Source organism: Centruroides sculpturatus, unplaced genomic scaffold, assembly GCF_000671375.1.
Source record: "Centruroides sculpturatus isolate CEXI.00-Female unplaced genomic scaffold, Cexi_2.0 scaffold180, whole genome shotgun sequence".
NCBI lineage: Eukaryota > Metazoa > Arthropoda > Arachnida > Scorpiones > Buthidae > Centruroides > Centruroides sculpturatus.
Genome location: NW_019384918.1, coordinates 811,825 through 825,472, shown reverse-complemented (window position 1 = coordinate 825,472; position 13,648 = coordinate 811,825). Strand labels below are relative to the sequence as shown.

The 13,648-nt window shown below is 31.0% G+C and overlaps 3 protein-coding genes across 3 annotated transcripts in view; 2 read left to right on the top strand and 1 right to left on the bottom strand.

The window, feature by feature from the left end:
- The window catches only part of LOC111631813, a 69,070-nt gene that overhangs the window by 20,462 nt on the left and 34,960 nt on the right, over positions 1-13,648 (top strand). The window contains exons 5-6 of the mRNA XM_023376123.1: positions 7,957-8,210; positions 8,452-9,441. Coding sequence (XP_023231891.1) covers positions 7,957-8,210; positions 8,452-9,441 — 1,244 coding nt within the window. The remainder of the gene's footprint in view (positions 1-7,956; positions 8,211-8,451; positions 9,442-13,648) is intronic.
- LOC111631796 (estrogen sulfotransferase, testis isoform-like) lies at positions 732-3,077 on the bottom strand. Its single transcript, XM_023376110.1, has 2 exons — positions 2,974-3,077; positions 732-1,772 (listed from the first exon to the last, which is right to left on the bottom strand). Exon 2 carries the CDS (start codon positions 1,747-1,749, stop codon positions 820-822), a length of 930 nt encoding a protein of 309 aa, XP_023231878.1. The 5' UTR covers positions 1,750-1,772; positions 2,974-3,077; the 3' UTR covers positions 732-819.
- On the top strand, positions 7,733-8,413 carry LOC111631799 (thioredoxin-2-like). Its single transcript, XM_023376111.1, has one exon. It carries the CDS (start codon positions 7,860-7,862, stop codon positions 8,256-8,258), a length of 399 nt encoding a protein of 132 aa, XP_023231879.1. The 5' UTR covers positions 7,733-7,859; the 3' UTR covers positions 8,259-8,413.

Sequence of the window (13,648 nt, the reverse complement as noted above, 5' to 3'; positions counted from 1 at the left end):
ATTTTATTCGGTCCGACCCTCACACATATACAGTTTAAAAATCTGGTGAGATTCCTAATCGGGAGGATTATTTATTCAAATAATACTAACAAGTAAGTAGAACAAGGTTTTGTTTTTTAATAGTTTTTATTCTTTAAATTTTTATGATACAGTAAGTGCCAGATTTTTCATAGTTTGATTCGAGTAAAATCTTTGTAAATCTGCATTTTATCATATTTTTTTATTATCATATACACGATACAACCCTTAAACATACAGAATAACACAAAATATAAACAAAACCGTTAGATATTTTAAACAATTTAAATACATTCTCATTATAAGGAGAATTTACAGTATTTTCTTTAAAATTTTTAACTAAAATAATTATAATATCATAATTAAAATCTTATTACTTTTAATAGTTTTTCATATTACAGTAGAGCGTCGTTTATCCGAAACGTCGGTTATCCGAAATAATTCCAGTTGGCCCAAAGTATAATTTTTATTTGTTTTTATATTTTTTAATGTATTTATTTCGTTTGTAAAACATAAAGAAATCATTTTTAACGATACAATAGCCACGATTATTATTTTTAAAAGTTTACGTTAGGCTTAACATCGACGAAAATTCAACGCGAAGCGACACGCAACGGAGAAAAATTTCAACACGGGATAGGTTATATTTTTTCGCACATAATCGGTTATCCGAAAAACAAGTTATCCGAACAATCCCAGTCCCCAATTGATTCGGATAAACGACGCTCTACTGTAGTTAATCATTTTCAAATAAATTCAATACAATTATAAACCCTTTAGAAATATTGTATTATAAATTTTTTAAATATCTTTCCATAAATTCATTACGTCGCTATTTTTCGTTTTTTCGGCAGTTTTTTCGTCCAGTAACTTTATTTGATTCTCATTGAAGTGATTTTTCCAATCTCCTACGATTCCTTTTCTTACAAAATTTCCACTTCCTCTGTTTTCTCGATTTTCACTCGTTGATTTCATCATTTCTACCAATGCATCGGGTAAATCTCTATTTTTAAAAATTTCGTCTCCATTCAGAAACAATTCCATTACTCTATTGGTATCTTTCTTCATATATTCAAAGCTACTATAATAAACGATGTTCTCTAATACAGTAGGATCTTCTAAAATACTTTTCTCATATTCTTCTCCAATAAATTTCGCGATTTTCATAATTTCTCCTCTAATATCTTTCTTTAAATTCTCATAAGTAACAAAATGTACGTTTTTATCATTTCTATGCTGATACCATTCAAGAAGATGGTCGAAATAATGGCCGTATCCTATACTACCTTCTAAAAACCCATCAAAAAATTTATCAAAATTTAAATCTATATCTTTGGGTAATAATAACTTCATGTGATAATAATAGGACACGCAACAATCTTTAGGATTTCTTGCCACGTATATATATTTGGCTTCATCCGAATATGGTATTGCATAATACGGTATATGTGTTTTCATTACTTTTGCCTTTGATTCTTCGACATAGTCAGCGCCCATCATTTCTAAAAATGGACATCCTAAAAAGAAATCTAAAGGATCTTCTGAGACTTTTCCTTTTCTTAAGATTAACAAAACTATATTATGCATCCAAGTAGTTCCGCATTTTGGATAAGTAACAATATATATTTCACCAGGTTTTGCTTTGTAATTCAAAGCTGATCGAACAGCTTTTTCTGGAAATGCTTTTGGCATTGGTACTCCTTTAACATTTACACAAAAATTGCTTTCCATTTTGTCTATTTAATTTATAACACCTGCATAAATTTAAAAGAATTATGTAAATTTATTTTTAACACGTAAAAAATGTTTTATTAGTAGTATTTATCAGTGTTTCTCATCCCATATTTAACAGTATTTTCATCCCACTCGTGAGGGGAGCCATTTACCTATATACAACAATTATATCAGTTATAAAACTATTAATAATACTATAATTTTAACTATTGTTATTTGTACATAACAAGGGAATGTTAATAACATTTATAATGTTTTATAAAACTCATCTCTACCCTCAAAATTAAATCTTTTGCTATTTTATAATAATTAAAAATATATATAAATTTTTTATAACAAAATCTCATAACAGATGGAGCCACATACTATTTTATTTTTTCGTATTATTAATCAAAATTATTATTATTTTTAAAAGAAAATCTCTTAAAAGCCGGGAAAGTTACGCAACTCGTTGCAAGGTTTTTTAAAATTTAGATAATAATATTTGTCTTTGCGTAATATATCGTTTATACTAAAAATATTTTAAACTTTTCTCAATAAAAAATTTACTGTTATTATATTAGTAACTATTATTAAGTATGAAAAAAATCGCATATATGATTTATGAACTTTAAACAGTTAAACCGAGGATTTAAAGTATAATCAGATAAACTTATAAATACAATATAATCAAATATTAGCAGACGTATTTCGTAACAAGTTGAAATACAGTCGACTCCCCCTATAACACTGTTGATAATTTCATTTTATATGAATTCCACGTTGTACGAGTCACTTAGATTTTACAAATACGTGAGTCGGGCTGAGAACGGCTCACGTATTTGTAAAATTTAAGTGACTCGTACAACGTGGAATTCATATAAAATGGAATTATTAACAGTGTTATAGGGGGGTCTACTGTATAAGACAGAACCTGTAGACACTGTAAGAGGCCTTTACCTTCAGTTTTATTTAGAATTAAATTTTTATGCACATAAGTTTTCTTATTACACAGAAAGTGAATGAAATGTATAATTTTTTACGTGTTTTTAAGGTACCCGTATAAGTGAGGCCAAAAACAAATAGTCCTGCTGCTGACCTATATTCTACAGTATGTGAAACCTTATCTCAGTAGCTTAAAGTTATTTACAGAATTATTTGTACATTATTTTATTAACCCTCATCGTAAATTTGAGAAACACTGGTATTAAATAAACAGAAAATTATTTAATAGAAACTTACCTTGACTTTAAAATCAAACGAGTCGTTTATCTGTACAAACTTCAACTGAAGGAAGCTCTACGTTTACCGTTTATCATTAAAATTAATCAAGTGATGTGGATCAATAACCTTGAACCGGTTAACTCTCGCATTTACTTACATCACCATCGTGCAGCAAATTTTAATCTTGTCAAGCTTAATTTTATCGTTTTAGATACGTTTGTTTCAAATATCTTAATATCAATAATTAAACAATTAAATTATAAAAAATATATTTATATATTGGACTCTGATTATTCATAACGTTCGTACAAGCAATTGAAATACAAACTTCGATTTTCGAACATAATTCGTTACTAAAAGTTGTTCGAAAACCGAAACAAATTTTTTCGTAAGAAACAATATAAAACGGATTAATTCGTTCCTGATCTCAAAAGGAAATTTATTTTTAATACTTTTTTAGCCGTATACAGGGAGGTGACTGTCTGTGTCTCTAATCTGTAGCCAGCTCTTGCCATTGTATGGCAACTGGGGTAAATATGAGTTCGGAATTATGTTTGTGAACCGATTTGTTCGAAAAGTGACTCGTTCGTAAACCGATTTGTTCGAAAAGTGACTCGTTTGTAAACCGATTTGTTCGAAAAGTGACTCGTTCGTAAACCGATTTGTTCGAAAAGTGACTCATTCCTAAACCGATTTGTTCGAAAAGTGACTCGCTCGTAAACCGATTTGTTCGAAAAATGACTCGTTCGTAAACCGATTTGTTCGAAAAGTGACTCATTCGTAAACCGATTTGTTCGAAAAGTGACTCGTTCGTAAACCGATTTGTTCGAAAAATGACTCGTTCGTAAACCGATTTTTTCGAAAAGTGACTCATTCGTAAACCGATTTGTTCGAAAAGTGACTCGCTCGTAAACCGATTTGTTCGAAAAGTGACTCGTTCGTGAACCGATTTGTTCGAAAAATGACTCGTTCGTAAACCGATTTGTTCGAAAAGTGACTCGTTCGTAAACCGATTTGTTCGAAAAATGACTCGTTCGTAAACCGATTTGTTCGAAAAGTGACTCATTCGTAAACCGATTTGTTCGAAAAGTGACTCGCTTCGTAAACCGATTTGTTCGAAAAGTGACTCGCTCGAAAATCGAGGTTTGACTGTACAGAGAAGTTCGTTATCTAACACTCGATAATCCGGACAATTAAAGCGTAAAACGGTATTTTGTAACTCCTCTTTGTTTCAGTGCTCTTCATTTTCTGGTACAAAATTTACAACAACGTCTGCTTTGTGGTACATTTTATATCAGAACAGCACAAAGCAACCCCGCGATCCATTATTTTCGATAATCCACCACCACTCTAGTTTTCTAGGTGCTACATAATTTACCTAAATTAACAAATTACTTTAAAATAATCTATAAAATGTTTTCATTTTTTATAATACAGATTTCATTTGCTGGATATATATAACTGATACGGTCTATCAAGTGTAGACAGCATTAATTTTCTATTATAAAAATAAAAAATAAGCTATCTCGAATTCGTTTAATCACTGCCGAAATACAACGTCAAGTGTTATAAGAGAAACGCAAGGTATTGAAATGAATAAATAATTAATTTAAATATTTCATCAATGGTATATAAAAATTCGATACCTCACGAGATACAAAAGCTTCCTAATGGAGGCTTTTGTATCTCGTGATTATTTGCAATGTGACTGTACGTATTTTGGTACTTTGGTACAGCTCCGTGCCTCACCGGCATGTCTGAGCACCATGCCATACAGCATGCAGATGACTGCATGAGCATAGGTTGATTGGACAGATCATTCTAATGATCAAAGTTTTAAAATTTGTTCCAATTTGATCTTGTATCAAATAATCGATAACATAATAGTGCTGCTAATTGGACTTGTGTGCTTGAATTGCAATGGGTTGATTTCAACATATGGACCTTAACAGTTTAAGGAAGGAAAAAGGATGCTTCTTGTAAAACGTTGAATTCAAATCTGATCTTTTTTTAAATTAGGAAATATGCATAGAGTACTGCCATACAACATTAATTTGCTTCTTTACAAATATGAAACTTATCGCGTGCAATAAGGAACATTGTTTTTAAACTATTGGAATGCATTTATCCCACATTCTAAGTATATTTTTCCTGACAAGCGTCTTTTCTTGTAATTAAAAAACAATAGAATTTTTGAGGCGTCAAAGAAATTTAAGCTTTGTGATTTCCCAATAACTGTGTTTCTAAACACTTTCATTGTTAAATTATAGATAATTTGATATGATGAATGTCTCTACTTGAACAAAGTTCGTCCAATTGTCAGTATTATCGTCGTTATCTGTTTCCATTGTTTCACTTTTTTATTTCATATGCAGGGAATGATGAAACGATTAAAATCAATATAATTTTCTATTTTATTTTATTTATTTAATATATTGTTTAAATACCGAATTCACACCGAACTATCGACTTATTTTGTACTATTTTCAACGATAAACGTATTGAAACGATAATAAATTGTGATATATGTTTTTTCGGAATAGTTCGACTTCAAAGTAAAAAGTTAAACAGCTTTAATACTTATTCTCTAGCGGATAAAATGTGTAGAATTTGTAGAGACGTTATAACTGCTGATAAAAAGAATTTTTTAATGGCAAGCAACTACTCCATTAGAAATAATAAGTAAATAAATTCATGCTGTTGAATTTCTTCAATAATTAATTATATGTATTTTTAGAAAGAATTCGATAGTAACAATAACTTCTGAATCTCTCATTCATTTAAACTTTTATATTTCTTTCCTATCCTCCTTCTCTTTTACATCCCTTCTGGAACACTGTCCATACCATCAATACATTTATTTCTTATTTTCACATTCACCTTATCATCATTTGTCCTTTCTTACTGTATCATCACTCGTTATCTCCATGTCTTCATCATCTTGCTTATTTTATTGCTCTTTCTGTCATTCCATCTTGCTTATTTTACTGCTATTTCTGTCATTCAATCTTGCTATTTATTCCCACAGTGATTCTTTCTGTGATGTGTTTCATTGCACAACAAACACTTTTTTAAAACAGGACACTTATTACCAGATTTTCCACATAGTTGGGGATGAAATCCGGGACAATCACAGAAAACCGAGACATCTAGCAACTGTATAAATTATGTCCCACATTAAACACCTTGAGACACTGCAACTTACTCCTGGATATTTTATATTGATTATTTTCTCTGCTACCTTAAACAAATTTTATATCTCTGTTAGTTGTAATCAAAATTACTCTTCTTTCAATCCTTCATAAAATTCAGCATTATAGAACCTTATTGTTTTAGTTCCCTCATCGTTTGCTTTACCTCTTCCACAGTCATCTGAGGAAGAGTTCCCAGGCAAGTGAGTTACTTCGACTCGTTTAACTAAGTTTTTTTTATTTACTTTTCTAATAATACTGTACTTATCTTCAAGCTTCTTCGTCGTTGCCTCTTATAATCCTTCAGCTTAACGCCTCATCCACACAGCTGAAAGCAGAACTTTCAAAGTAAGATCCTTCGAATAACTCGAAATGAATTTTTTAATGGGAAACAACTATTTCTTTTGTTATTAAACTCATTTTCCTTTCTTCCTTTCGGGAACTGCACCAATCCAACACCAATCCGCTCTCCGAACCAGATGATCTGAGTGTATTCGAATATCTCTATACAACAGGAAACAAGCCAATTCGAGTACCAATACCGCTATCTTTAACAAAATTTAACAGCATCAATCTACCTAACATACAAAACCTCCCTGCAAACTTTCAGAAAATTCCAACGAAAAGCATAAGAGTTATTAAGCTTCAAACAGGGTAAAGAAAATCGTACCCCCCCTACACGCTAACATCCATACATACAGAAATTACCCCGGAATTTCTTTGCATTTCTCGACGTTTCAAGGTGCCCTGAGTTCAAAAATGTAAAAAAAAAAGAAAGGACCGATCGTTATACAGTATAGAGCAGAGAAAGATAGCATAGTAACAGAGCAGAGAAAGTAATAATAATAGTAAACAGATTACAATATGCAAAGTATCAGGATGGTAATCATGTATAAACAGAGTGTTTGTGGCACCCGTGGCACAAAAATTTTATGGCACGGGTGCCACAAACACTCTGTTTATACATGATTTTCAGTTCCATAAGTGTAGTGTTATAGGTGTATTTATACAGTTGAAGCATCTTTCTGTTACACAGCATGTATGCTTATTAATCAGTATTTTTAAATCTAAATAAAAAAAATATTAATAATTCTACACGTGTATCTAAAGTCTAATAAATAAATAAATATGATTAATTAAGTTATTTATTTATTTTTATTTAATTATCTGCACGAAACATTACGCAAAAAGGAAAATTCCGATCGCTATCTAATCAAAAGCGAACAATTTAAATTTCAAAGCATCCACATCAATAAACAATGCAATCGTAACTTTCGGTACAACTGGTACAAATTGAATTAATCGGTTTATATTAAATTAATAAACAATCGTTTAATTCAGCATCATGTAAGTTAACTAATTCAATTTATTAATTTAAATAATTTTATTTAATTAATAAATCTAATTCTTGGTTAAGAGTAGAAGATTTCCGTAATTATAAAGTTGAAGTGAAGAAGTAAACAAAACTACTATACACTCGGTCGTAGGTTCGAGCCTCACACTAACGGGCGTAACCATAAGGCACCCCCCTCTTTGCATGATCGCCCACACGTTGCATTGCCTTATTTCTATTAAAGTAATCCAATGTAATTTAAATCAACAAAAGAACAAAGTTAAATGGTAGTTTAAATTGTTATACTTAAACAATACATTTTAACAATTAGAAAAGTAACGGTAGTTTGGACTTTTTATGGTTCAAAAACAATTTGAAGGATGGATTTAACGCTCGGATGCCTTCCCGAAGACGATAGCGATAGCATAGAGGAGGAAGAACATAATATACATATTATTGTTAATAAATTTCAATTAGATCAACAATTAGAAAACGCTAAGAATAAAATTGTGCTGATCTATTTTTTTGCATATTGGTGCGGTCTTAGCATGGGAATGGATGAAGTTATCGAGGATTTGGCAGACAATTATCGAGATAAATTACACGTATTGAAAATTGACGCGTCAAAACATAGAGAAATAGCAAAAGAATACAAGATTAAATACGTTCCCACGTTTATATTCGTTTTTAATGGAAAAAATATCGAGGAATTTGAAGGAGCGGATCAAGATGTAATTCGAGAATTACTGGAAAGGAATTTATCTTATTTAGAACTTTAACGTACTACGTCGTTTACGATATAATGTTTAACTGATTAAATAAAAAACATAATAAAATAAACGATAATATTATTTGTTTATTATTCAGTCTCCTATGCTGAAATATAACCTTGGATGTGCGAACTTGATAACTAAGATAATATTACGTATTTACAATCGGGTGTATTAATATAATAACCATTATTTAAATATGCAAATGTTTTTTTTTATGTTTCTAAATAGGGGAACTTTGATAAAGAATACAGCAAACCGGAAGAAACCGGCTTATATAAATTGCGACGGTGTTATAGTGAAAGCGGTGTATTCTCCGGATGCAGTTCGATCAGCAATGAATTACCATCATCGTCCAGGAGATCTTTTCATTGTAACTTATCCGAAATGCGGTACCACGTGGATGCAACACATCGTTATGTTAATTTTACGAAACGGAAAACCCATAAATGATCCATTGGAGTTTTTCTTTAGAACACCTTCTATTGAAATGTGTGGAGCGGATGCTATTGATCTCATGCCCGGTCCGGGAGTTATTAAAACACATCTTCCTATGGAAAAAATGAAGATGAATCCAAAAGCAAAGTACATCTTTGTCGCTCGAAATCCTAGGGATTGTTGCGTATCTCTTTACTACCAAAATAAGAATTTTCCTTTTTATAAATTCGAGGATGGTACTTTTGACGAATTTTTTGAGTTATTTATTGAAGGTAATGTAGATTACGGAGATTACTTCGATCATTTGCTTCCTTGGTATAATAGGAGACACGATGACAATGTATATTTTACCACTTTTGAGAGAATGAAAAAGAATATTAAAGAAGAAGTCTTAAACATTGCAGAATTTATTGATAAAAAACAAAGAGAAAAATTAGAGAATGATCCGAAATTGCTCGATGATATTTTATATTACAGTAGCTTAGATTATATGAAAAATCATTCGAATTTTAAAGGCCTCATACAAAAACTTTCAGATCACATCAAACGGGGGGAAACTATTTCATCGGGATTAAAGGCTTTCTACGAAAATTTACGTAACGAAAGCAAGAACAAAACTGCAAAAGGACAATTTATTAGAAAAGGAATTATTGGAGATTGGAAAAATCATTTCACTCCCGAACAAGAAAGAATATTTCAAGAAAATATTCAAATGAAAACATGTAATAGCGATGTTATGGATCTGTGGAAGGAATGAGAATGCTTGAAAATTTAATAACAATACAAAAATGTTGTTTACATTTATTAAAATACTTTGCTTATGATATAAATTTCCTTATAAATGCATACTTTGAATATACGACAAATATATTTTTGTTGTTTTATTAATAATAAATACTACAGATGTAAATGATTATTGTATTTATATATTGACTGTGCATTATGTAATGTAACAATTATTATTTAATGAACAAAGAAAATGTCGAATACGTATAACAGTATGATTTTTATTAATTTATTCATCCATTCTGTGTTATTTTTTGTAAATATATTATAACTTGTGATATAATAAAAGTGTATTAAATAAAATTTATTCTAGCTAAAGAATTTCTCTACGGTTAATAAAACATAATTAATATTTTTGTTCTCAATATTTATTAATTATTCAGATGTTTTAATTGTAAATAAATTTTATACACACGATATATTAATAATTACACACTTATTCTAGAAAATTTTACAGAGCAAACCTTCCCAAAAGGATTGATCTTGACCCCTGAAGGGACGATGAACCCTGTACAGAGGGATGGACGGATGGTCGTGTGGTTAAGGTGTCTAGAGATCCTTTGAATAGAAAATCCCACTAATTTTATATTCTAAACACTACATTGTTTATATAATTATGAGTTTACAACATTACTACAACAAATGCTTGGACTTCTAGGCCTTCATTTTGGCTTAACTATCACGATAGAGACCGAAAATGCACTTACGATTTTCAAACTGCAAGTCATATACAGTATATTTTAAATTTTAATAAATGAAGAAATTTATGTAGTTATTAGGGGAGACCGGGGCAAGATCGGCATGTTAAGCTTTACTTAAATTTTGTGTAATAAATACTGCTGTAAACTGAAAAAAAAGCTTTGCATATTGTCTATTGGAATGTTACCTTACTATAGAACTGGTTAAAATCAGTTTGGAAATAAAAATAATTAAAATAATTACAACTTTACAAGAAGAGAGAAATTGACGAAGTTGCCCCGGGTATAGGGGCAAGATCGGCAACTTCTCTCTTTTTGTAAAGTTGTAATTATTTTAATTATTTTTATTAAAGTTGCCCCTGGTATAGGGGCAACAGTAATGGGGCAAGATAGGCACGTATATAAAATTATGTTATTAACAATGTATAAGTTGGAATTCACTATTAAAACAAAGAAATACAAATCCAACACCCATTTAATATTATTACAACGAAATGCAAGTTCAAAGACATATATACATGAATAACAAATGCAAACATGTTTTCATTTATCATCTGTTTGATTTTTATCCTTTGCTTCTAATGTGGCTTTATGTTGCCGATCTTACCCCGCTAGTCATGATTTCGAAACATTAAGTACAACCCTGAGAACAGAATGCCAAGCCACGATCTGGCCACGTGAATAAGTTGAAGTTACATCCTTCTAACAGGAAAAGTAACTTTCGTTATCATGGAATTATAACAAAACCTGCCAATTCAATATAAATGGAAAAAAAATATTATATGGAATTCAACGAAAATGAAAATTTGCTTGATAATTTAACTACTGTTGGAGAACAATAAAAACACTACACTCAACAAGCCAACAATAAAACTCAACTGCCTAACCTATAACCAAAGTCTCCTTTTAATTTGTTTTTTAAAAAAAGCGCTTGACAAACTTGCCCCGCATGCCGAAGTTTCCCCGGTCTCCCCTATACAAGTTTAATTTATTTGAAATTACTTCATAGGTATATCATAACGGCAAAAGTAAAGTACAATCAAATAAATATTTATTTATTCACGATAAGATAATTACAGAGTACAGAAAGTGCATACTAATGTCCAGATAGATAAGAACGGTGCGATGATAATACTATATAATTTAGGAATTTAAACATCATTATTTGTTAATTTGTTTATCATTAATCCCACAATTTCATTACATCGCTTCCTTTAGTCCTTTCTTTAATTCTTTCTTCTAATCGCTCCTCCTGTTCCTTACTGAAATAGTTACGCCAATCTCCTATTATACCTTTTCTAACGAATTTGTCATTACCCGCTTTACTAGCTGGTATATTTGGCACATTTTTCGAGAATTCGGCAATATGTTTCCATCCAGAAGATACTTTATCAGGATTTTCTCTTATGTAACCATTCATTGCTGCAAAATACTTATTAACGCCTTGTATTGCAATGGATCGTTTGAACAGGTAGGAGGGGTAGGAATGATGGTTTTAGGTAAAATTTTGTGTGTATCCCTCCCCCTTAGAGTCTTAAATCTAAGTCAAGAATGTGCGCTTTCCTATCATTAGTGTTGTCGAGTATTACCTTGAACCTGAAAGGATTTTCTTGGCGAATTTTTCAATATCTGATTTGATAAAATACTAAAAAAGTAATTTTATCTCTCACTTCTCAGCCAAGGTGAACCTATAACATTTCAAAAGCAGACATTTCCTGCAGGTGCAAATAACTGCAGGATAATATTAATAGTACCCCTAATAAATTTTGACACTGATATNGCTTCTTTCATTATTCTCAATCCGTTGCTAGGAACTGATCATACAAAGATTAAAATTAATAAAAATTAAAAGTACAATAATTCACGGTTAAACCATGAATAGTAATACAATTGGAAGGATTAAAACAATTATTTCCTCTAAACATCAAAACGAACATTTAAAAGAAGAACAAATAGATAAAATGATTTTATATAATCCTTTCACTTATATGACAAGTATTATACGTAATTATTATCACAAAATGTAGTACAAGAATCTAACATTTTCAGCCCTCTAATGTAATAATATTTTTCTTCACAAAAATAAAAAGTAACGTGTGACGAAAAGATAAGCTCATACTATAAAATATCACAGTTGAATATATTTGTAAGAATCTCTTGCACAACTCGATTCAAAGGTGCGATAATCTTAAAGTATTTCTTCCCATGAATTAATAATTGCCATCTGTTGTTATAAATTGCTTTCTGTCGTTGTACACTTTACAAGAAAGCAATCACTAAAGATTTTCTATAAGATTTATATCAGGAAATAATGCAAGAGTCTGAAAACATTTAATTTTCTTTTCGTTAACTCAAACCGATTTTTCCGGTGTGTATTTCTGCACTGTCGTGACAAAACTGCCATTTAGAGCCTACGATTAATCGTTCAAACTGTGGAAAATACTTCTTTAATAACTAAATGCATCATTCATCATTGTGATGACCAGTAATAATTTCTAGATCACTCTTCTTGTATCCCGTTGACCCTATATCATAACTGATCCCCCTCTCATTTGTCTTCTAGACAAATTTTTTTTCTTTCTTCCCTAAGTCGCGAAAATAATAATCAATGCCATCTGGCCATCTAGGTTAATTTTTTTCATTGTTCAATGTAAATATTTTGCGACTGAGTGGTGTATGATGTGTTGTCTGGGAAGTTCCAAACGTGCATCCTTGTGCCTTGGATTGCACTTGATTTTCTTTATACCGAAGTTGGAATTGGACTTCAATAGTCTGGACATTACTAACATTGATTACCACACCTGTTTCAGCATCTATTTTTCGAGCAGACCTTTATGGATTAGATGCACATTCAGGGGCGGATCTAGGTTTTTCGGGGCCTAGGGTTTATTGAAGTTTAATAGGACCCAATTATTACCACTTATACCAAACTTAACCTATTAACTAAAGATTTACCGATAAGCAAAAGGACCGATTACCGATTACCGATTAATCGGCAGTGCATTATCGGCCGATACCGATTAACCGGCCGATTAGTGTTAAAAATTTAGTGTGAGATCCTTGAGTTAATTATACAGTTAATTATAATGTGAAAAAAAATCATTTTCTCAGCCTGGTACAGTGCTACCTCGGTATTACTCTGCTTTAGAATACGTCCAAATCGGAAAACGTTCTGTTTGGACGAAACAAAGTTTGCTCGGTATACGACTTTTGTTCGGTATACGACTTAATTCAATTATACGCGCCATCTTTGAACGAGTAGCACTATCGGTGTACTAGACCAGACTAGATGTTCGCGGTGCCACGGTTTATAACTTTGTTCAATTTTTTCTGATTTTAATTCGTAAATAAAATTTTAATATTTTTTAATTAATCATGAATCGCAAAAAGGCAANATCGCCGAATTCCACTTCGCCTTTCAAAAATACTTCAAAGAAATCATCGAATGTCGCATCTTTATAAAAATAAAATGCAAAT

What these genes read in the sequence shown, in the direction of transcription:
- LOC111631799 (XM_023376111.1), top strand. Translation starts at nt 7,860, where the DNA reads ATGGATTTAACGCTCGGATGCCTTCCCGAAGACGATAGCGATAGCATA.
- LOC111631796 (XM_023376110.1), bottom strand. Translation starts at nt 1,749, where the DNA reads ATGGAAAGCAATTTTTGTGTAAATGTTAAAGGAGTACCAATGCCAAAA.